The sequence below is a fragment of the Boleophthalmus pectinirostris genome, unplaced genomic scaffold, assembly GCF_026225935.1.
Source record: "Boleophthalmus pectinirostris isolate CB_2022bp ecotype Guang Dong unplaced genomic scaffold, ASM2622593v1 HiC_scaffold_10, whole genome shotgun sequence".
NCBI classification, from domain to species: domain Eukaryota; kingdom Metazoa; phylum Chordata; class Actinopteri; order Gobiiformes; family Gobiidae; genus Boleophthalmus; species Boleophthalmus pectinirostris.
The window spans coordinates 8,304,313-8,329,797 of record NW_026570971.1 but is presented as its reverse complement, the minus strand read 5'-3'; the positions used below and the strand labels follow the sequence as shown (position 1 = coordinate 8,329,797).

Below are 25,485 nucleotides of genomic sequence, written 5' to 3'. Positions count from 1 at the left end.
CGACTGGCTACGAAGGACTACAATACCCAGGTATAATTTTACTGCCGAGTTAAACAGCTCACTCCACTGCAGTTTAGTGGAGGAGCAGTCTCCTGTTGTGGGTGACCTCCTTTGGTTCCTGTTAATGTAAATATTATCAATGCGGTGTTGATGTAAGGCAAGGCAAGTTTATTTGTATAGCACAATTCGTACACAAAGTAATTCAAAGTGCTTTACAGAATGAGAAATACATTAAAATCATAATAAAAACAAATCAAAACATAAATAATCATGAAGATTAAAATTAAAAAAAGAGAGACATAAATTGGAGAGAAGAGTGCGGAATGAAAACCTTTCAGTTATATGCACAGTCAAACAGAAATGTTTTGAGTCTGGATTTAAACAGCGTCACAGAAGAGTCTGTCTCACATGTTCAGACTGTTCCAGGTTTTAGCTGCATGAACCTGAAACTCTGACTCCCCTTGTTTAGTTCTGACTCTGGGCACCAGCAGGAGGTTGGTCCCTGAGCTCCTCAGAGTGTGAGATGGTTCATATGACACTAACATGTCACAGATGTACTTTGGTGCTCGGCCATGGAGAGACTTGTACACAAGCAGAGCTGCTTTAAAGTCTCTGAGGCACAGGAAGCCAGTGCAGAGACCTGAGCACAGGATGTAATGTCTACAAATAAAATATATACGAAAACTGGTTCAGAAGCAAAACGCTTCTCATTGTAACATGGGGAACACTGCTGTCTGCGTCTCTTTTACTCCTCGACTGCGCATGCAGCTTGTCTGTGACATCAAATTCATCCATACTCCAAAAAATACAGTAAATAAAATTAAACTGCAGGAATTGTCCAATCTTCAATGCCTCCAGTAGGGCTGGGTGTCATTAAGAAGTTGCCAATAGGAAACATTTTGATACAGTGCACTTTTGATTCGATATGATACATTTCACATAGATTAGATACGGTTCAATAAAAAAATAAAGGCTAAATCATAGCTGGAATACCAAAATTCTTTATTAAAATGCTTCTTGTGCGCAGTTAATATGAAACAACTCCTCAAAACAGTGAATATGTCAAATGCTTTGCATAAACAAGATTCCTTCCTCTAAACAAGCAACAAAACTTGAGAGCTAAAAAAAAAAAAAAAAAGTGGCTGTTTGCTGCAGGTGTTCCACTGGGAGCAGGTAGCGGGTGCTCTTGGAAAAAGGATCAAAACTTAAAACACAACGGACTCCAGGTACTCCAAAGAAGTAAAAAATCGCACGAGAAAAAATATAGTTAAAAGGCCTTTATTAAAATCATTATATTATAAATATTATATTATATATATATATATATATATATATATATATATATATTATATTTTTTTTGCCTGTGTCATGTCCTGTGCTGCTGATCTTGCACCTGTTTTGTCTGCCTCTAATCAACTCCAGTCTCTACTATTAGTTGTTGTGTTTTACTTACAGGCCACGCCTGTGTTCTGTTTTTGAAATAAGCCCTGATGAAGACCAGTTTGGTTGAAACATGTTGGCTTCGGTGATTTTCATCATGGTCTTTTAAAAAAAAAATTCCTCGTGCGATTTTTTTACTTCTTCGGAGTGCCTGGAGTCAGTTGTTTTTTAAAAATGTAGCACTGTAATAAAAAAATGTTGTAAAATATACCAAAAAAGTCTTGTGGATACATTGATAGAGCAGCCCACGATATTCATACTGTATCATCACATTAAACGATACAATATTTTGATATTTCTGCACACCCAGTATCACAAAGGTGAGGTGTGCACCCTCTAGTGGTGCATTATTTGGCACAAGACTTAGTCAAGTTTTGCTCCTCTGCCCAAATTCATCAAAATTATTACAGAATGGTGATTCTACAGTAGGAACATTATTTGATGGATAAATTGTCCTGTCGATATGTGCTCCCTTTAGTTGGAGCAGAATACGACGATGCAGATTTAGATAAATGAGTTTAGATTTGACATAACTGAGGTATAAAGTCTGATCACTGTGTGCAAACAGCATCAAACCCACCGTCTCTAATCTAAAGAAATATGTTGTCAAACTGGGGAGGTCAGGGTCTATACAACAAACAGAAAAACGTGCGGTCACTCATTTCGACAGGGCAGCATGAATGGATAGACATCACTGTTGGTTTAGGCTGCGGGAGCTCATTTTGACAGAATACCGGCCTCAGCAGCTCTTTGTCCTTTAGTGTGTTCAAGAGGGTGCACCTTCAGATGAGCAGGTTGTCTCAACGTCATCCCACACTGGTCAGAGCTGCAGCTTTTCTCTTTAGTCTGTAAGATTTGGACATGTTTCAGGTGGTTCCTCACAGACCTGAAAGCCTTCCCCTCTTTCTTCACAGTTGTCTGGTTTTCATCAGTTTTTTTCTCCTGTGTGTGTTTGGTGGTGACTGGAGAGTTCCTGGGATGTTCTAAAAGCCTTTTCAAACTGGTCAGACTCATATAGTATCTACCAGGAGTGAGTTCTTTTGTGTTTATTGAGACGGGATGGTTGAGAGAAAGCTTTCCCACACTCGTGACACGGGTACGGCTTCTTTGCAGTGTTGACTCTCACAAGTTTTTTTTTTAGGTCGCTTGACTATGAAAATGCCTTCTCACAAACATCATATCTGTATGGGTTTTTTTTCCCCTGTGTGGATTCTCATCACATGTTGATGGAGATCACAAGACTCTCTAAATACCTTCCCACAATGTTCACATTTGAATGGTTTCTCTCCAGTGTGGATTCTCATATGTGCTTGTAGGTGGCTTGACTGTGTAAATGTCTTCTCACAAACAAAACAGCTGTATGGTTTCTCTCCTGTATGGATTCTCATATGTCGTTTGAGGACACCAGACTCTGTAAATTTCTTCCCACACTGGTCACAGCTGTATGGTTTCTCTCCTGTATGGATTCTCATATGTGATATTAGAGTGCTCGACCGTGCAAATGTCTTATCACAAACATCACAGCTGTATGGCTTCTCTCCTGTGTGGATTCTCAAATGATCATTGAGCGCACTAGACTCTTTAAATCCCTTCCCACATTGGTCACAGCAGTATGGTCTTTCCCCTGTGTGGACTCTCATATGTATTTTTAAATCACTTGACCGTATAAATGTCTTCTCACAAACATCACAGCTGTAACGTTTTTCCCCTGCATGGATACCCAAATGTCGTTTGAGGTCACCGGAGTCTATAAATTTCTTCCCACACTGGTCACACCTGTATATTTTTTCTTCTGTGTGGATTCTCATATGTTTTTGTAGGATGCTTAAAAGTGAATATTTCTTCCCACACTGGTGACAGCTGTGTGGTTTTTTCCCTGTGTGTGTTTGGTGGTGACTGGAGAGCTCCTGTGATGTTCTAAAAGCCTTTTCACACTGGTCACACTCATATAGTATCTGCCAGGAGTGAGTTCTTTTGTGTCTATTGAGATGGGATGGTTTAGAGAAAGCTTTCCCACACTCGTCACACTCGTGTGCCTTCTCTGCAGTGTGAACTCTCATATGTGTTACTAGCTTGCTTGACAGTAAAAATGTCTTCCCACACTGGTCACAGCTGTATTTTTCTCCAGTGTGGATTCTCATATGTCGTTTGAGGTCACCAGAGTCTATAAATTTCTTCCCACACTGGTCACAGGTGTATGGCTTCTCTCCAGTGTGGATTCTCATATGTGCTTCTAGGTTGCTTGACCATGTAAATGTCTTCTCACAAACATCACATCTGTATGGTCTTTCCCCTGTGTGGATTCTCTTATGTCGATGGACATCACAAGGCTTTCTAAATTCTTTCCCACAATGTTCACATTTAAATGGTTTCTCTCCAGTGTGGATTCTGATATGATGTACTAGGTTGCTTGACCGTGTAAATGTCTTGCCACAGACATCACAGCTGTATGGTTTTTCTCCTGTGTGGACTCTCATATGGTCACTGAGCGCACCAGAGTGTTTAAATCCCTTCCCACACTGGTCACAACTGTATGGTCTTTCTCCTGTGTGAGTTCTGTAGTGTTTTTTCAGTTTGGAAGCTTTTGGCCACTCCTTTCCACACTGGTCACACGTGAAGGCCATTCTGTTAGTGGATCTTGTAGCTCTGCATTAGAACAAAGGAAAGGAAATATCAAGTAAAATCACTTTAACTGTTCAAAAAAAAAGTAACTAACTAAATACACATAAAAATTACGCATAGTAAATCATATGTAAGAATGTTTCAATGTGTGTTTTATGAGCAAGTTCCATTTGGCTGAATGTATCAACTAAGTTTGTATTTGATTTTAAAGGCACATTTTCTCTGTCTGTAGCAAAAGAAGATCACATTAAGGGAACATTTACAGAGATACTGAACAACTTTGTTGCTCTGAATTCTAATCCACATGTTCAGCAGATATGATATATGTAACACACGTGACGACAGAAGCCAGGGCTTTGGTGGAACAGAAAAACTTTAATTCTGTAAGGACAGAAAAACAGCTCTGCTGAGTCATCGGGACTGACCGTTAACAACAGTTTACACTGAAGCTGATTCTGCTGCGTCCATAGACTCTATATATGAATGGACATAGCTAATGCGCTAACCGCTGCGTGCCAAATAGAAAGTGCTACAGGAGGCTCTTCCCGCTCCTTCTGACTCTGGCTCCAATTGACTTACATTAGGATCTTGGTGCTCCTCTCTCTGTAACTGCTGCTGTGAGCCTCGTCATTTTGGTCTAAAAATGTTCGTATTAACCCTCTCTACATGATCCTGATTTTTTTCCCCCGCTACTTTGTCCATCACAAAAATCCTATTCAAAACAGAGCCTGGCTCCACATTCGCTCCTGTAAGTGTGAGCATCTCGAGCTTAATTTGAGCGGCGCTGAACGCTGTGGGTGACGTCACACTCACTTAATCCACTTCTTTTATAAAGTTTATGGCTGCGCCGAGAGCTCAGTCTGCCTTAACTGTGCCATTACCCACACCTACTGGAGGCATTTGGTATTGCAGCTGTACCTGAACCATTCGATGTGAGTAAGTGCCACACAGAAATGAATCATTATTTAGTCAAAACATTACAACATTTAATGTAGTATTGAGGGGTGCATTTTTATATGAATATTTCCAGGGTGCCACACCCCCCCCAAAGAAAGTGTCCCTTGAGTGTGATGGTTACCTGCTATGCCACTAGTATCACTTCTTTAGTATAAAATTACCTTTTGTAAAGATTTTGAACATTGGAGATATCAACTTTGTATATTAGAAATAACCTAATTTTTTCTCAGGTTAAATAAACAAGTTCACCTTTTTATTCTGCCACATTGGCAGATAACATATTTACACATGCAGAACAAATACAATTTATCAATATATAAATTATTGTAAATTAAAGTTATCAATCTTATTTCATTTTCATCCTGCACTCAAGTGACCTATTAAACACAGTCATCGATCAATAAGTCATTCATTAATCAAAAAGGGAAGTGCACTTTCTCATATATCAAAAACACTCACTTGTACTCAATAAATCAAATGACTTAAGTAGAGATAAAAATAATCAAGCAGAAAATCAGATGAATAATTAAAAATGCGCATCAAAATAAAAACAGTCGTAGCTTCGTCGGTTCCTTCATATTCAATGAAGAAAAACAAACTAGAAACCAAAAGGGAAAATAATGAATGAATAAATGCTTGAAATGCTAGTAAACTAAACTGTTATCTACAATTCGGCGTGAATGTAAACTTAAAAGCGTTCAATATTTAATAAGTATAATCGGTGTTTCCAAAACTCCAAGCGCGAGTAAACAGCGCTAATATACACGGGGGTTTTGAATGGGAGCGGAGCGGCGCTAACAAACAAGACGCTAAGTGCTATTTAGCAACAGAAATACGAGCGCTAATCACAAAAAAATAGTTCACCGATTGCTGCTCAACAGCTCACCGCTGAGGAAGAGACAGTTTGGAATCCGAAAAATCCACCAGTTCACGTTTGTCCCTCACGCCGAGTGGAACATGAACCACAGTGAGAAGAGGAGGAGGAGACAGAGAAGTGACCTCCTCCTCCTCTTCCTCCTCTTCCTCTTCCTCCTCTTCTTCTTCTTCTAGTGGAGTTTTATGGCAGGTGGCATCCTGTCTCCACCTACTGGTTTTATAGTTCTCAGTGCACATTATACACAGTGATAAGTGTGAAGTAAAGCCATGTCCATTTAGTGTCTCCTTATTTTTCAACTAAAATGTTATAAAATACCCACACCCAGTGTCAAGTCCCAACCATCAACTTTCTACCCTAACTTCTCCTTCAGCGTAGCTTCCAGATGTGATATTTCCCACATCCAGAATCCTCCGTGCTGCATCCAGGATCGTGACCATACGGTTGGACTTTTACTTCACCTCCAATGCACAATTAACAATGAAAGCTGTGAATGCCAGAAAACATTTTTTTATCCACACACAAAAGTCTATTGTTACATGAACTAACCGATGGCTAAGAAGGACTACTATACCCGAGTATAATTTTACTGCCTACTTAAACAGTTCACTCCAGTGCAGTTTAGTGGAGGAGCCGTCTCCTGTTGTGAGTGACCTCCTCTGGTTCCTGCGTGTAGTTAGCCAATCTTAGAAAGATTACATAAAATATATTGAAAAAAATCCCAAGCCATCCAAAACCTAATGATAATTTAAGTAACAAGCCACATGGTTAAACTACTTCTAATGAAGGTGCCAAGACTCCACCAGAAGGAAGGATGTGCTCTACTCTACTGTTATCCACTCCAGGCGTTTATTTGCTTTTCAATAAAGTGATGTAAATTTTTATCTTTGCTAAATTCATCTAAGTATTTTACAGGAGGAGCTGGATACTGAAAGCCCAGAGCTCGTCCCCTTTGTGTTTTGTGTGAGCAGCAGGACGGTCTGGCAGGTCAAAAGGTGGAGACCATAGACTGTATAGAATGGACATGGCTAACGTGCTTTATCTTGAAAATATCCTAGTTTTGTGAATTTTGGTACTCGTCTTTTTTTTACCTCACAGTTGAAGAGGAGCCAGTGATGCTTCACGGTCAAGAGGAAAAAGATGTCCATGAGCCCATGGTCACAACAACAGTCAGAAGAAAAAAACAGCTTAATAGAAACTTTGGAAACTTAAGGGCTGATTATTATGCACTTCAAGAAGAGAGGAAACCAACTGCAATATGGTTTCTTGATAACATGGTAACTAGGGATGTAACAATGACCGAAATATCATGATATCGTATCGTCAGAGTTCTCACAACAATATCATGGACCATCACAATATATCGAAGTAGTCTCTTTGATTAAATTAAGAGTTATGGAGCAGAAATAGCTTAAAAAAACAAAACAAAACAAAACAAAAATACATAGAGGGAACTACATAGACCATGATCCTTTGCTCCATTCCAGCATAGATTATATGAAGAAATAACGGGTCTAAGCACTTTTAAGTCTTTGTTCTTTGGATTAAGTCTTGCCAAGGAGTTTGTCAAGTACATTTTAAGAGGAAAAAGTAGCATATTAACAGTTTTGTTCACCTCCACAAAATATCGAAATAAATGGATATTGTTACATCCCTAATCGTGAGCCTCCCCAACATATCGTGAGCTTTCCCACGATATCGCAATAAATATCACACCGTGACGTTCGTACCGTGACGATATCGTATCGTGAGACTTGGGTATCGTTACACCCCTAATGGTAACTGTTGACTTTGGCTCGTACTCATCTTTGTAGATCTGTTGCCCCCAACAACTTTGTCTAAACTGTGTTAAATAAACTGAGTATAACACTGTGTGTACATACAAATGTAACCAAAATTACAATACCCCTTTTCCCCAACTTTGCTGCCCTAAGTGTTGTCACTCTACTGTCCATTTGATTATTATTTGAACATTACAGAAATTTGGTAAGTTGAAAATGCAACAGGGTATTTCCATTTTGCTTGTACGTTGTGCTCTTCACATTTACAATGAGTGTAGGACTACACATATTTATTCTACTGTAATTACATGAGATTTATCAGATCATTGCCCACAAATCCATCCATACTCTGAAAAATACAGTAAATAAAATTAAACTGCAGGAATTGCCCATCTTCAATGTCCCCAGTAGGGCTGAGTGTCATTAAGAAGTTGCCAATAGGATACATATTTTGAAACTGTTCACTTTTGATATGATATATTTCAAATAGATTGGATATGGTTCAATAAAAAATAAAGGCTAAATCATGGCTTTGATACTAAAAGTCTTTATTAAACTGCTTCTTGTGCAAAGTTATTTCAAAACACAAATCCTCAAAACAGTGAATATGTCAAATGTTTTGCATAGACAAGATTCGTTCCTCTAAACAAGAAACAAAACTGTAGAGCTGTAACAAAATAAATTAGTAAAATATACCAAACAATAGTCTTGGATGGTGAATGGTGATTTTACAGTGGGAGCATTATTTGATGGATAAATTGTCCTGTTGATATGTGCTCCATTTAGTTGGAGCCCTATTTGAGCAGAATACCACTGTCCAAATGAACTACACAGATTTAGATAAATGAGTTTAGATTTGACATAACTGAGGTATAAAGTCTGATCACTGTGGGCAAACAGCATCAAACCTGCCATCTCTAATCCAAAAGAAATATGGTGTCAAACTGGGAAGGTCAGGGTCTATACAACAGTAAACAGAAAAACGTACAGTCACTCATTTTGACAGGGCAGCATGAATGGATAGACATCACTGTTGGTTTAGGCTGCGGGAGCTCATTTCGACAGAATACCGGCCTCAGCAGCTCTTTGTCCTTTAGTGTGTTCATCCCACACTGGTCGGAGCTGCAGCTTTTCTCTTCAGTCTCTCAAATTTGGACATGTTTCAGATGCTTCCTCACAGACCTGAAAGCCTTCCCCTCTTTCTTCACAGTCGTCTGGTTTGTCGCCTGTGTGTGTTCGGTGGTGAATGGAGAGTTCTTGGGATGTTCTAAAAGCTTTTTCACACGGGTCACACTCATATAGTATCTGCCAGAAGTGAATTCTCTTCTGTCTGGATTGTTGAGAGACAGCTTTCCCACACTCGTCACACTGGTACGGCTTCTTTCCAGTGTAGACTCTCATGTTCTTTTTAAGTTGCTTGACTGTGAAAATGCCTTCTCACAAACATCACATCTGTATGTTTTTTTTCCCCTGTGTGGACTCTCACATGTTGATGGAGATCACCAGACTCTCTAAATATCTTCCCACAATGTTCACATTTAAATGTTTTTTTCTACAGTGTGGATTCTCATATGTGCTTGTAGGTGGCTTGACTGTGAAAATGTCTTCTCACAAACAAAACAGCTGTATGGTTTCTCTCCTGTATGGATTCTCATATGTCGTTTAAGGACACCAGACTCCATAAATTTCTTCCCACACTGGTCACAGCTGTATAGTTTCTCTCCTGTATGGATTCTCATATGTCGTTTGAGGACACCAGACTCGGTAAATTTCTTCCCACACTGGTCACAGCTGTAAGGTTTCTCTCCATTGTGGATTCTCATATGTGCTATTCGAGAACTTGACCGTGTAAATGTCTTATCACAAACATCACAGCTGTATGGCCTCTCTCCTGTGTGGATTCTCATATGATCATTGAACGCACTAGACTCTTTAAATCCCTTCCCACACTGGTCACAGCAGTATGGTCTTTCCCCTGTGTGGACTCTCATATGTATTTTTAGGTCGCTTGACCGTGAAAATGTCTTCTCACAAACATCACAGCTATAACGTTTTTCCCCTGCATGGATATCCAAATGTCGTTTGAGGTCACCAGAGTCTATAAATTTCTTTCCACACTGTTCACAGCTGTATATTTTTTCTCCTGTGTGGATTCTCATATGTTTTTGTAGGATGCTTGAATGTGAATATTTCTTCCCACACTGGTCACACGTGTATGGTTTTTTCCCTGTGTGCATTTGGTAGTGACTGGAAAGTTCCTGGGATGTTCTAAAAGCCTTTTCACACTGGTCACACTCATACATTATCTGCCAGGAGTGAGTTCTCTTGTGTCTACTGAGATGGGATTGTTGAGAGAAAGCTTTCCCACACTCGTCACACTCGTGCGGCTTCTCTCCACTGTGGATTCTCGTATGTGCTTCTAGGTGGCTTGATCGTGTAAATTTCTTCTCACACACATCACAGCTGAAAGGTTTCTCTCCTGTGTGGATTCTCATATGATCACTGAGCGCACTCGACTGTTTAAATCCCTTCCCACAATGGTCACAACTGTATGGTCTTTCTCCTGTGTGAGTTCTGTAGTGTTTTTTCAATTTGGAAGCTTTTGGCCACTCCTTTCCACACTGGTCACATGTGAAGGCCATTCTGTTGGTGGATCTTGTAGCTCTGCACCAGGACAAAGGAAAGGAAATGTCAAGTAAAATCACTTTTAACTGTTCAAATAAAGTGACTCTAACTAAATATACATAAAAATCACACAGAGTAAATCATATGTAAGAATGTTTCAATGTGTGTTTTACGAGCAAGTTCAATTTGGCTGAATGAATCAACTAAGTTTGTATCTGATTTTAAAGGCACACTTTCTCTGTCTGTAGCAAAAGAAGACGAAATTAAAGGGAACATATACAGAGATACTGAACAACTTTGTTGCTCTGAATTCTAATCCACATGTTCAGCAGATATGATATATGTAACACACGTGACGACAGAAGCCATGGCTTTGGTGGAACAGAGCAACTTTAATTCTGTAAGGACAGAAAAACAGCTCTGCTGAGTCATCGGGACTGACTGACCGTTAACAACAGTTTACACTGAAGCTGCTTCTGCTGTGTCCATAGACTCTATATATGAGTGGACATAGCTAAAGCGCTAACTGCCACATGCCAAATAGAAAGTGCTGCAGGAGGCTCTTGTGGCTCCTTCTGACTTACATCGGTATCTTCGCTCCTCTCTCTGTAACTGCTGCTGTGAGCCTCATCATTTTTTCTTAAAATGTTCATGTTAACCCGCTCTACATGATCATTAATTGTTTTTTTCCGCTATTTTGTCCGTCACAAAAATCCTATTCATCGCTCCTGTAAGTGTGAGCATTTCGAGCTTCATTTGAGCAGCGCTGAACGCTGTGGGTGACGTCACACTCACTTAGTCCACTTCTTTTATACAGTCTGTGGCTGCGCCGAGAGCTCAGTCTGCTTCAACTGTGCCATTACCCACACCTACTGGAGGCATTTGGTATTGCAGCTGTACCTGAACCATTCGATGTGAGTAAGTGCCACACAGAAATGAATCAATATATAGTCAAAACATTACAACATTTAAAATGTTAATAGGGGTGCATTTTTATAAGAATATTTCCATGGTGCCACAACCTCCCTTGCTTCAAGTAAGAAAAAAAAAGTTTAACTATTTTTTCGCACCCAAAAAAGAAGTGTCCCTTGAGTATGATGGTATTATATCATTAGTATCACTTCTTTAGTATAAAATTACCTTCTGTAAACATTTTGAACACGTGGAAATACCAAATTTGTATATAAGAAATAACCACATTTTTTTTTTCCTCAGGTTAAATAAACAAGTTCATCTTTTTATTTTTAACAAATACACTTTATCAATATATAACTTTGTACAGAAAAGTTATCAATCTTATTTCATTTTCATCCTGCACTCAAGTGACTATTAAACACAGTCATCGATCAATAATTCATTCATTAATCAAAAAGGGAAGTGCACTTTCTCATATATCAAAAGTACTCAATTGTACTCAGTAAATGACTTAAGTAGAGATCAAAATACTCAAACAGATGATCAGATGAATAATTAAAGTTGCGCAACAAATTAAAAACGGTCCAAGCGTCGTCAGTTCCTTCATATTTAATGAAGAAAAACAAAATAGAAACCAAAAGGGAAAATAATGAATGAATAAATGCTTGAAATGCTAGTAAACTAGATTGTTATCTACAATTCGGCGTAAATGTAAACTTAAAAGCGTTCAATATTTAATAAGTATAATCGGTGTTTCCAAAACTCCAAGCGCGAGTAAACAGCGCTAATATACACGGGGGTTTTGAATGGGAGCGGAGCGGCGCTAACAAACAAGACACTAAGTGCTATTTAGTAACAGAAATACGAGCGCTAATCACAAAAAAATAGTTCACCGATTGCTGCTCAACAACTCACCGCTGGGGAAGAGGAAGAGACAATTTGGAATCCGGAAAATCCACCAGTTCACGTTTGTCCGTCACGCCAAGTGGAGCATGAACCACAGTGAGAAGAGGAGGAGGAGACAGAGAAGTGACCTCCTCTTCCTCTTTCTTCTTCTTCTTCTTCTTGTAGAGTTTTATGGCAGGTGGCATCCTGTCTCCACCTACTGGTTTTATAGTTCTCACTGCACATTATACACAGTGATAAGTGTGAAGTAAAGCCATGTCCATTTAGTGTCTCCTTATTTTTCAACAAAAATGTTATAAAATATCCACACCCAGTGCCAAGTCCCAACCACCAACTTTCTACCCTAACTTCTCCTTCAGCGTAGCTTCCAAATCGTCCCCTGTGATATTTCCCACATCCACAATCCTCTGTGCTGCATCCAGGATCGTGACCATACGGTTGGACTTTTACTTCACCTCCAATGCACAGTTAACAATGAAAGATGTGAATGCCAGAAAACATTTTTTTTTATCCACACACAAAAGTCTATTGTTACATGAACTGGTTGCTTGTAGCCCGACTGGCTACGAAGGACTACTATACCTGAGTATGATTTTACTGCCTACTTAAACAGTTCACTCCACTGCAGTTTAGTGGAGGAGCCGTCTCCTGTTGTGAGTGACCTCCTCTGGTTCCTGCGTGTAGTTAGCCAATCTTAGAAAGATTACATAAAATATATTGAAAAAAATACCAAGCCATCCAAAACCTAATGATAATTTAAGTAACAAACCACATGGTTAAACTACTTCTAATGAAGGTGCCAAGACTCCACCAGAAGGATGTGCTCCACTCCAGATGTTTATTTTTCAGTAAACTGATGTAAATTTTTATCTTTGCTAAATTCATCTCAGTATTTTATAGGAGGAGCTGGATACTGAAAGCCCAGAGCTCGTCCCCTTTGTGTTTTGTGTGAGCAGCAGGACGGTCTGGCAGGTCAAAAGGTGGAGACCATAGACTGTATAGAATGGACATGGCTAACGTGCTTTATCTTGAAAATATCCTAGTTTTGTGAATTTTGGTACTCGTCTTTTTTTTTACCTCACAGCTGAAGAGGAGCCAGTGATGCTTCACTGATCTCTGGATCATCCGCAGCCCCTCGGTGTCACTCCCGTGTGGTGTCAGCCAGATCACCTCTGTTGGCATTTACCAAAGTAGCTATAACGCCCCCACAGAGTCAGTGCTTGTACAGAACGACAGTTCTGAGATCAAATTCAACTGAACCTGTCATTTCTTACGCACCCACCATGTTTAAAGAACTAAAAATTCCTCCTAAAGCATGCCAGCTCACGCTTGTTCACACACAGCTCCTCTTTTGCCTCAGATTTAGCCTCGAGACTCGAGAAAATGGCACAATGTTTACAAACACTGAAAAAGTCTATAACAGTGTTTCCCAAACTTTTCTTCTGGGGACCAATATATTAAAGTCAACAGGCATTTCTATTAAATCACAAAATAAAGGTGGATTTGAAAATTACTGAACATTAATGAGGATATTTTATTGTTGACTGAGTGATCATATCTCTCTGAACAATTAGTATTACTCAAGTTTCAAACAATGAAAAACAGTCATTGAACCAGCGATGAAATGATCCATAAGTCGCCTTTTTGGACATTAAATGTAGCCCATTTCTTTTTCTTTTCAACATTCAACTGAACCAGCAATTTTGTAACAACTAAAGTCAATAAAAATGATTACAACAAGATTAGAAATTATACAAAACATGGTTTAACATTTCACCCTACATGAAAATCGTAACAAGGCGACCCCAAAAAAATCTCTTGCGACCCATCTGAGGGTCACAACCCAGTCTTTGGGAAACAATGCTCTAATAACAATAAGGTTGAGGTCCTGGTATTGGTGCTGCTCAGTCTCATCAGACACTGAGCAGAAAACTGCCCCTCACTCGTGTTGTTGTGAAGCTAACATGATGAGTCGGCATTCTGCTTTTGATTTTCTGTAATTCAGCACAAACCAATGCTAAGAACCACCTAAAGTATCATTACAATTCATGTTAGTGACCAAACATTTGTTAAATTCTTAAGATACTGAAGTGCTGTGTACTGAGAGCCACAGAAGTCTGGAAACCCCGGAGCCTTTGTGAGCACGTGCTGCACTGGGGTCTTATACACAATGTACTGCGCTAGCTTAGCATGCTAATCGGCACTAGCTCGTATGCAAACCTCCGCCAGCCTACTTGCCCTGAAAATGCCCTTTTTAGAGGTGAAAACGATTAGCTGTGGGTTGTTCTACTAAATCCCTAATGTATCCCTCTTTTGCTCCTCGACTGCTCGTGCAGCTTGTCTGTGACATCGCCCACAAGTCAATCCATACTCCGAAAAATACGGTAAATAAAATAAAATTTCAGGAATTGTCCTGTCTTCAGTATCTCCAGTAGGGCTGGGTGTCATTTACAAGTTGCCACTAGAAAAACGTATTTCAATACAGTGCACTTTTGATTTGATATAATATATTTCAAATAGATTCGATACAGTTCAATAAAAAATAAAGGCTAAATCATGGCTGTGATACTAAAAGTCTTTATTAAACTGCTTCTTGTGCCAAGTTAATACGAAACACAAATCCTCAAAACAGTGAATATGTCAAATGTTTGCATAAACAAGATTCCTTTCTCTAAACAAGCAACAAAACTGTAGAGCTGTTACAAAATAATTTAGTAAAATATACCAAAAAATTGTCTTGGCGATACATCGATACAGCAGCCCACGATACTGATACTGTATCATCACATTAAACGATATTGATATTTCGATATTTCTGCACACCCCTAGTCCCCAGTATCACAAAAGTGAGGTGTGCGCCCTCTACTGGTGCATAATTTGGCACAAGACTGCAGCTTTTCTCTTCAGTCTGTAAGATTTGGACATGTTTCAGACGGTTCCTCACAGACTGGAAAGTCTTCCCCTCTTTCTTCACAGTCATCTGTTTTTTCCCCTGTGTGCATTCGGTGGTGACTGGAGAGTTCCTGGGATGTTCTAAAAGCCTTTTTACACTGGTCACACTCATATAGTATCTGCCAGAAGTGAGTTCTCTTGTGTCTATTGAAACTGGATTGTTGAGAGAAAGCTTTCCCACACTCATCACACTGGTATGGCTTCTCTCCAGTGTGGACTCTCAGATGTTTTTTTAGGTTGCTTGACCATGAAAATGTCTTCTCACAAACATCACAGCTGTATGGTTTCTCTCCAGTGTGGATTCGCATATGTTCTTCTAGGTTGCTTGACCATGAAAATGTCTTCTCACAAACATCACAGATGTATGGTTTCTCTCCAGTGTGGACTCTCATATGTTCTTCCAGGTTGCTTGACCATGAAAATGTCTTCTCACAAACATCACAGCTGTATGGTTTCTCTCCTGTATGGAGTCTCATATGTGCTTCTAGGTTGCTTGACCATGAAAATGTCTTCTCACAAACATCACATCTGTATGATTTTTCTGTGTGGATTCTCATATGTCGATGGAGATAACGAGACTCTTTGAATTCCTTCGCACAATGTTCACATTTAAATTGCTCCTCTCCAGTGTGGATTCTCATGTGTATTTCCAGTTTGCTTGACCGTGAAAATATCTTCTCACAAACATCACAGCTGTAACGTCTTGCCTCTGCGTGGATTCTCATATGTCGTTTGAGGTCACCGGTGTCTATAAATTTCTTCCCACACTGGTCACAGGTGTATAGTTTTTCCCCTATGTGCATTTGGTGGTGACTGGACAGTTCCTGGGATGTTCTGAAAGCCTTTTCACACTGGTCACACTCATATAGTATCTGCCAGGAGTGAGTTTTCTTGTGTCTACTGAGATGGAATTGTCGAGAGAAAGCTTTCCCACACTCATCACACTTGTACGGCTTCTCTCCAGTGTGGATTCTCATATGTTCTTCTAGGTGGCTTGTCCGTGTAAATGTCTTCTCACAAACATCACAGCTGAATGGTTTTTCTCCTGTGTGGATTGTCATATGATGACTGAGCACATCAGAGTGTTTAAATCCCTTCCCACACTGGTCACAGTTGTATGGTCTTTCTCCTGTGTGAGTTCTGTAGTGTTCTTCTAGTTTGGAAGCTTTTGGCCACTCCTTTCCACACTGGTCACATGTGAAGGCCATTCTGTTGGTGGATCTTGTAGCTCTGCATTAGAACAAAAGAAAGGAAATGTCAAGTAAAATCACTTTTAACTGTTCAAATAAAGTGACTCTCGCAAAATATACATAAAAACCACACATAGTAAATCATATGTAAGAATGTTTCAACGTGTGTTTTACAAGCATGTTCCATTTGGCTAAATGAATCAACTAAGTTTATATTTAATTTTAAAGGCACACTTTCTCTGCCTGTAGCAAAAGAAGATGAAATTAAGGGAACATTTACAGAGATACTGAACAACTTTGTTGCTCTGAATTCTAATCCACATGTTCAGCAGATATGATATATGTAACACACGTGACGACAGAAGCCAGGGCTTTGGTGGAACAGAAAAACTTTAATTCTGTAAGGACAGAAAAACAGCTCTGCTGAGTCATCGGGACTGACCGTTAAGCAACAGTTTACACTGATTCTGCTTCTGCTGCGTCCATAGACTGTATATATGAGTGGACATAGCTAACGCACTAACCGCCGCATGCCAAATAGAAAGTGCTGCAGGAGGCTCTTCTGGCTCCTTCTGACTCTGGCTCCTATTGACTTACATCAGTATCTTCGCTCCTCTCTCTGTAAATGCTGCTGTGAGCCTCATATTTTTTCTTAAAATGTTCATATTAACCCGCTCTACATGATCATATTTTTTTTTTTTCGCTATTTTGTCCGTCACAAAACTCCTATTCATAACAGAGCCTGGCTCCAGATTCGCTCCTGTAAGTGTGAGCATTTCGAGCTTCATTTGAGCGGCGCTCAACGCTGTGGGTGGCGTCACACTCACTTAGTCCACTTCTTTTATACAGTCTATGGCTGCGCCGAGAGTCTGCCTTAACTGTGCCATTACCCACTCCTACTGGAGGCATTTGGTATTGCAGCTGTACCTGAACCATTCTATGTAAGTGCAACACAGAAATAAATCAATATATAGTCAAAACATTACAACATTTAAAATGTTATTAGGGGGTGCATTTTTATAAGAATATTTCCATGGTGCCACAACCTCCCCTACTCAGGCCGGCACCACCTAGCACCTCCACTCAATTTCATTTCTCTCCAGCAACTAGATCAAGAATTCTAATACACTAGATGGTTTGCAAGAACCACGGAAGTGTGAGTTCAGGCAGCAGCCAATCAGTGAAGAGCCGTACATTCTGTGATGGCAATGATTCCCGAGATCGAGGATTTAAAGCTGGAACAAAGAGAATGTTTGGTGACATTTATCAAGGGGAAAGACATTATTGCCCTTCTTCCTACGAGATTTGGGAAAAGCTTAATATACCAGTTAGCGACGCATTACATGCATCACGACCAAATAAAAACCGGCTGATAAATCAGACTAACCCTCCCCTGCTTCATGCTTCATGAAAGAAAATAGAAACAAACTATATATATATATATATATATATATATATATATATATATATATATATATATATATAAACAGATTTTTTGCACTCTTATCCAAAAAAGTGTCCCTCAAGTACAATGGCTGCCTATTATACCATTAGGATCACTTCTTTAGTATAAAATTCCCTTTTATAAACATTTTGAATATCTGGACTGGAGATACTAACTTTGTATATTAGAAATAACCACATTTTTTTCTCAAGTTAAATAAACAAGTTCACCTTTTTATCCTGTCACACTGGCAGATAACATATTTACACATGCAGAACAAATACACTTTATCAATATATAATTTTGTACATTAAAGTTATCAATCTTATTTCATTTAATCCTGCACTCAAGTGACTATTAAACACAGTCATCGAACAATAATTCATTCATTAATCAAAAAGGGAAGTGCACTTTCTCATATATCAATAACACTCAATAAATCAAATGACTTAAGTAGAGATCAAAATAATCAAGCAGATGATCAGATGAATAATTAAAGTTGCGCAACAAATTTAAAATAGTCGTAGCTTCGTCAGTTCCTTCATATTCAAGGAAGAAAAACAAAATAGAAACCTATAGCTTATTTAGCGTTCGCTCAAAAATTTGCCAAAACGGACAAAATTGAAAAGCGAAAATGATGAATGAATAAATGAATGAATATTTCTAGTAAACTAAACTGTTATCTACAATTCGGCGTGAATGTAAACTTAAAAGCGTTCAATATTTAATAAGTATAATCGGTGTTTCCAAAACTCCAAGCGCGAGTAAACAGCGCTAATATACACGGGGATTTTGAATGGGAGCGGAGCGGCGCTAACAAACAAGACGCTAAGTGCTATTTAGTAACAGAAATACGAGCGCTAATCACAAAAAATAGTTCACCGATTGCTGCTCAACAACTCACCGCTGAGGAAGAGACAGTTTGGAATCCGGAAAATCCACCAGTTCACGTTTGTCCGTCACGCCGAGTGGAACATGAACCACAGTGAGAAGAGGAGGAGGAGGAGACAGAGAAGTGACCTCCTCCTCCTCCTCTTCCTCCGCCTTCTTCTTGTGAGGTTTTATTGGCGTTTGGAAAACAACTACAGGTGCATTACCGCCACCAACTGATAAAGACTGTGAACTGAAATGCGACTTGGTGATCAAAAACAAAATAAAAAAAATATATATATATATATAGATAATAACAACAGTGATCAAATGATAACTAAAGCAAAATAATAAATCAAACCCTGTTAATCAAATTAAATATCTGAGAAATTTAAACAAAACTCTGGTAGAATTTCTACAATGCACCCAGGGAGAAATAGTTTCAAATAATATTTCATTTTTAAGTCTTCCATCCCTTTATTCATTTTATTTCTTTCCTTTGTATATTTCCTGCATTCCATGGATACAGTTTCTATTGTTTCTGGTTGTCCACAGTAGTCACAATGCCCGGTATTATGTTTTCCTATTTTATGTAAAGAGTAGTTTAATCCTGAGTGTCCGAATCGACTCAAAATTTGTATTTCCATTTTCCTGTTTCCCATTGAATTGTTCATTGCTTCCACTTATTTGGGAAGTGACCTCCTCCTCCTCTTCCTTCTTCTAGTGGAGTTTTATGGCAGGTAGCATCCTGTCTCCGCCTACTGGTTTTATAGTTCTCAGTGTGCATTATACACAGTGATAAGTTATAAAATACCCACACCCAGTGCAAAGTCCCAACCATCAACTTTCTACCCTAACTTCTCCTTCAGCGTAGCTTCCAAATCGTCCCCTGTGATATTTCCCACATTCAGAATCCTCCGTGCTGCATCCAGGATCATGACCATACGGTTGGACTTTTACTTCACCTCCAATGCACAGTTAACAATGAAAGCTGTGAATGCCAGAAAATTTTTTTTTATCCACACACAAAAGTCTATTGTTACATGAACTCCTTGTAGCCCGACTGGCTTCGAAGGACTACTATACCTGAATATAATTTTACTGCCTACTTAAACAGTTCACTCCACTGCAGTTTAGTGGAGGAGCCGTCTCCTGTTGTGAGTGACCTCCTCTGGTTCCTGCACTTAGTTAGCTAATCTTAGAAAGATTACATGAAATCTATATTGAAAAAAATCTCATGTCTCTCAGTTTGTCTCTCATCAGACACTGAGCAGAAAACTGCCCCTCACTCGTGTTGTTGTGAAGCTAACATGATGAGTCGGCATTCTGCTTTTGATTTTCGTGATTCAGCACAAACCAATGCTAAGAACCACCTAAAGTGTCATTACAATTCATGTTAGTGACCAAACATTTGAATTAGAATTTATTCTTAAGATACTGAAGTGCTGTGTGCTGAGCCACAGAAGCCTGGAAACCCCGGAGCCTTTGTGAGCACGTGCTGCACTGGGGTCTTATACACAATGTACTGCGCTATCTTAGCATGCTAATCGGCACTAGCTCGTATGCAAACCTCCACTAGCCTATTTACCCTGAAAATGCCCTTTTTACTGTGGATTTTTGGTGCAGATTATTAGAACTAAAAGCCATAGTGTATTTGTAATGCATCTTAAAGCTATTTGGTGTTATTTTAAAGGTGTATTCACTGTGCACTCCAAAAAAAAAAAAAAAAAAAATAGAACAAGTACAGTTAAGCAATTTTATTTGGTTCATTCATGTTGTAATTTTGTAATTGTGAATATTTTGAACATTATTGTTGTACAACATATTGTTTTGAGAAGAACGTAGCAAGACTAGTATAGTAACAGTGCATTATTTTAAGCAACTTTTTTCTGGCCTTATCTTTAGGTCAGGTTTCTTGTTCGGATCAGAGTTGAGAACAGCAGACATGGAGAGGAGAAAAATTAATCTTCCAATACTGGATGGTGAGCCCCACCCCAAAGAGACAAGCAAACTGGTAGCTTGTAGCCCGACTACGAAGGACTACAATACCCAGGTATAATTTTATTTAGTGGAGGAGCTGTCTCCTGTTGTGGTTCCTGATAATGTAAATAATATCGATGTAGAGCTGATGTAATGTTTACAAATAAAGTATATAAGAAATCTGGTTCAGAGGCAAAACGCTTCTCATTGTAACATGGGGAACGCTCCTCGACTGCGCATGCAGCTTGTCTGTGACATCACCCACAAATCCATCCATAGTCCGGAAAATACAGTAAATGAAATTAAATTGTAGGAATTGTCCAGTCTTTAATGTCCCCAGTAGGGCTGGGTGTCATTAACATGTTGCTAAGTCTTTATTAACCCACTTCTTGTGCAAAGTTAATACGAAACACAAATCCTCACAACAGTGAATATGTCAAATGTTTTGCATAAACAAGATTCCTTCCTCTAAACAAGCAACAAAATTGTAGAGCTGTAACAAAATAATAAAAAAAAACAACAACCAAAAAATAGTCTTGGCGATACATAAATACAGCAGCCCACGATATTCATACTGTATCATCACATTAAATAATATCGATATAGATATTTCTGCACACCCCTAGTCCCCAGTATCACAAAAGTGAGGTGTGCGCCCTCTACTGGTGCAAAATTTGGCACAAGACTGCAGCTTTTCTCTTCAGTCTGTAAGATTTGGACATGTTTCAGACGGTTCCTCACAGACCGGAAAGTCTTCCCCTCTTTCTTCACAGTCGTCTGGTTTGTTTCCTTTGTGTGTTTGGTAGTGACTGGAGAGTTCCTGGGATGTTCTAAAAGCCTTTTCACACTGGTCACACTCATATAGTATCTGCCAGAAGTGAGTTCTCTTGTGTCTATTGTAACTGGATTGTTGAGAGAAAGCTTTCCCACACTCGTCACACTGGTACGGCTTCTCTCCAGTGTGGACTCTCATATGTTCTTCTAGACTGCTTGGCCATGAAAATGTCTTTTCACAGACATCACAGCTGTATGTTTTCTCTCCTGTATGGATTGTCATATGTTGTTTGAGGTCAGCAGACTCTGTAAATTTCTTTCCACACTGGTCACATCTGTATGTTTTTTCTCCTGTATGGATTTTCATATGTGCTTCTAGGTTGCTTGACCATGAAAATGTCTTCTCGCAAACATCACATCTGTATGGTTTTTCCCCTGTGTGGATTCTCATATGTCGATGGAGAGCACAAGACTCTCTAAATTCCTTCCCACACTGTTCACATTTAAATGGCTTCTCTCCAGTGTGGATTCTCATATGCGTTACTAGAATGCTTGACCGTGCAAATGTCTTCCCACAATGGTCACAGCTGTATGGTTTCTCTCCTGTATGGATTCTCATATGTTGTTTGAGGCCACCAGACTCTATAAATTTCTTCCCACACTGGTCACAGCTGTATGGTTTCTCTCCTGTATGAATTCTCATATGTGCTTCTAGGTTGCTTGACCATGAAAATGTCTTCTCACAAACAAAACAGCTGTACGGTTTCTCTCCTGTATGAATTCTCATATGCCGTTTGAGGTCAGCAGACTCTATACATTTCTTCCCACACTGGTCACAGCTGTATGGTTTTTCTCCCGTGTGAATTTTCATATGTTTTTCTAGGTTGCTTGATTGTGTAAATGTCTTCTCACAAACATCACAGCTGAATGGTTTCTCTCCTGTGTGGATTCTCATATGACCTGTGAGCGCACCAGAGTGTTTAAATCCCTTCCCACATTGGTCACAGCTGTAAGGTCTTTCCCCTGTGTGGACTCTCATATGTATTTCTAAGTTGCTTGACCGTGAAAATGTTTTCCCACAAACATCACAGCTGTAACGTCTTTCCATTGCATGAATTCTCATATGTTGTTTGAGGTCACCACAGTCTATCAATTTCTTCCCACACTGTTCACAGCTGTCTGCTTTTTCCCCTGTGTGCGTTCGGTAGTGACTGGAGAGTTCCTGGGATGTTCTAAAAGCCTTTTCACACTGGTCACACTCATATAGTATCTGCCAGAAGTGAGTTCTCTTGTGTCTACTGAGATGGGTGTGTTGAGTAAAAGCTTTCCCACACTCATCACACTCATGTGGCTTCTCTCCTCTGTGGATTCTCATATGCTTTTCTAGGTTGCTTGACCATGAAAATGTCTTCTCACAAACATCACATTTGTATGGTTTTACCCCTGTGTGGATTCTCATATGTCGATGGAGATCACAAGATTTTCTAAATTCTTTCCCACACTGTTGACATTTAAATGGCTTTTCTCCAGTGTGGATTCTCATATGCTTTGCTAGGTTGCTTGACAGTGAAAATGTCTTCTCACAGACATCACATCTGTATGGTTTTTCCCCTGTGTGGATTCTCCTATGTTGATGGAGATCACCAGACTTTCTAAACTCCTTTCCACAATGTTCACATTTAAATGGTTTCTCCCCTGTGTGGATTCTCATATGACCTGTGAGCGCACCAGACTCTTTAAATCCCTTCCCACACTGGTCACAACTATATGGTCTTTCTCCTGTGTGAGTTCTGTAGTGTTCCTTTAATTTGGAAGCTTTTGGCCACTCCTTTCCACACTGGTCACATGTGAAGGCCATTCTGTTGGTGGATCTTGTAGCTCTGCATTAGAACAAAGGAAAAGAAATGTCAAGTAAAATCACTGTTAACTGTTCAAATAAAGTGACTCTAGCTAAATATACATAAAAATCACACATAAAAATCACACATAGTAAATCACACACACATAGTAAATCACATGTAAGAATGTTTCAATGTGTGTTTTATAAGCAAGTTCCATTTAGCTGAATGAATCAACCAAGTTTGTATTTGATTTTAAAGGGACACTTTTTCTGTAGCAAAAAATAAATAAATTAAGGGAACAAATAAAATACAGACATACTGAACAACCTTGTTGCTCTGAATTCTAATCCACATGTTCAGCAGATATGATATATGTAACACACGTGAAGACAGGGCTTTTGTGGAACAGAGCAACTTTTTCATGAAATTCCCCGCTTTCAGTCCCGGTTGAGACAAGTGTGAGGCCATGTGCACAGTGTACAAAGCAGCACATATGTTTCGGTGTCCAGTGGAGGTGCCAGGGATCTCAAAGCTCACCAGGACACCGAAAAACAATAAAAGCTTTGCCAGGTGAGAGTAGCTCAATGTCGATGACGAGGCCCCACCTCTCACCCCCCGTACAGTGTCCTGGTTTTGACAAATGCAAATATAGTCACCCTAACCTATATTCCACTGAATTGTGTCCTTTAGTCTGACGGAAGCTGAGCCGCATCAGCACACAAGAGCTGCTTTTTTCTTCACTTAGTTTAACTAAATTAGCCATGCAGTTTTAAGTTTTGTTTCTGTGAAAGTTGTGCAAAGCTGCATTAAACCCATTACAAACAAGTTCACCTTTTATAGTGCCACATTGGCAGATAACATATTTACACATGCAGAACAAATACAATTTATCAATACATAAGTTTGTAAATTAAAGTTATCAATCTTATTTCATTTTCATCCTGCACTCAAGTGACTATTAAACACAGTCATCGGTAATAATAATCAATAATAATAATAATAATCGATAATAATAATCAATAATTAATTCATTAATCAAAAAGGGAAGTGCACTTTCTCATATATCAAAAATACTCAATAGATCAAATGATTTAAGTAGAGATCAAAATAATCAAGCAGATGATCAGATGAATAATTCAAGTTGCGCATCAAATCAAAAATACTCGTAGCTTCCTTGATATTCTAAGAAAAACAAAATGGTAGCCTATAGCTTATTTAGCGTTCGCTCAAAAAGTTGCCAAAACGGACAAAATTTTAAAAGGGAAAATAATGAATGAATAAATGAATGAATGCTTCTAGTAAACTAAACTGTTATCTACAATTCGGCGTGAATGTAAACTTAAAAGCGTTCAATATTTAATAAGTATAATCGGTGTTTCCAAAACTCCAAGCGCGAGTAAACAGCGCTAATATACACGGGGGTTTTGAATGGGAGCGGAGCGGCGCTAACAAACAAGACGCTAAGTGCTATTTAGCAACAGAAATACGAGCGCTAATCACAAAAAACAGTTCACCGATTGCTGCTCAACAACTCACCGCTGAGGAAGAGACAGTTTGGAATCCGGAAAATCCACCAATTCACGTTTGTCCCTCACGCCGAGTGGAACATGAACCACAGTGAGAAGAGGAGGAGGAGACAGAGAAGTGACCTCCTCCTCCTCTTCTTCCTCTTCCTCCTCCTTCTTCTTCTTCTTCTAGTGGAGTTTTATGGCAGGTGGCATCCTGTCTCCACCTACTGGTTTTATAGTTCTCAGTGCACATTATACACAGTGATAAGTGTGAAGTAAAGCCATGTCCATTTAGTGTCTCCTTACTTTTCAACTAAAATGTTATAAAATACCCACACCCAGTGTCAAGTCCCAACCATCAACTTTCTACCCTAACTTCTCCTTCAGCGTAGCTTCCAAATCGTCCCCTGTGATATTTCCCACATCCAGAATCCTCCGTGCTGCATCCAGGATCGTGACTATACGGTCGGACTTTAGCTGCACCTTGGACACACAGTTAACAGTGAAAGCTATGAATGCCAGAAAACATTTTTTATCCACACGCAAAAGTCTATTGTTACATAAACTGGTTGCTTGTAGCTCGACTGGCAACGGAGGACTACTATACCTGAGTATAATGTTACTGCCTACTTAAACAGTTCACTCCACTGCAGTTTAGTGGAGGAGCCGTCTCCTGTTGTGAGTGACCTCCTCTGGTTCCTGCGTGTAGTTAGCCAATCTTAGAAAGATTACATAACATATAGATTGAAAAAAATCTCATGTCTCTCAGTTTGTCTCTCATTCCATGCCATTGGTCTGACAGCCCA

General features: G+C 39.3%; 1 protein-coding gene and 2 pseudogenes across 1 annotated transcript; all 3 read right to left on the bottom strand.

The window, feature by feature from the left end:
* Window positions 1-1,357: 1,357 nt before the first annotated feature.
* Window positions 1,358-6,697, bottom strand: LOC129409732 (zinc finger protein 883-like; annotated as a pseudogene).
* Window positions 6,698-8,205: 1,508 nt separating this feature from the next.
* LOC129409742 (zinc finger protein 721-like) lies at window positions 8,206-18,751 on the bottom strand (annotated as a pseudogene).
* Window positions 18,752-20,318: 1,567 nt separating this feature from the next.
* On the bottom strand, window positions 20,319-24,863 carry LOC129409731 (zinc finger protein 62 homolog). Its single transcript, XM_055156278.1, has 2 exons — window positions 24,708-24,863; window positions 20,319-23,210 (listed from the first exon to the last, which is right to left on the bottom strand). The coding sequence occupies exon 2, from the start codon at window positions 23,186-23,188 to the stop codon at window positions 21,257-21,259; it is 1,932 nt and encodes a 643-aa protein (XP_055012253.1). The 5' UTR covers window positions 23,189-23,210; window positions 24,708-24,863; the 3' UTR covers window positions 20,319-21,256.
* Between the last annotated feature and the right edge of the window lie 622 nt (window positions 24,864-25,485).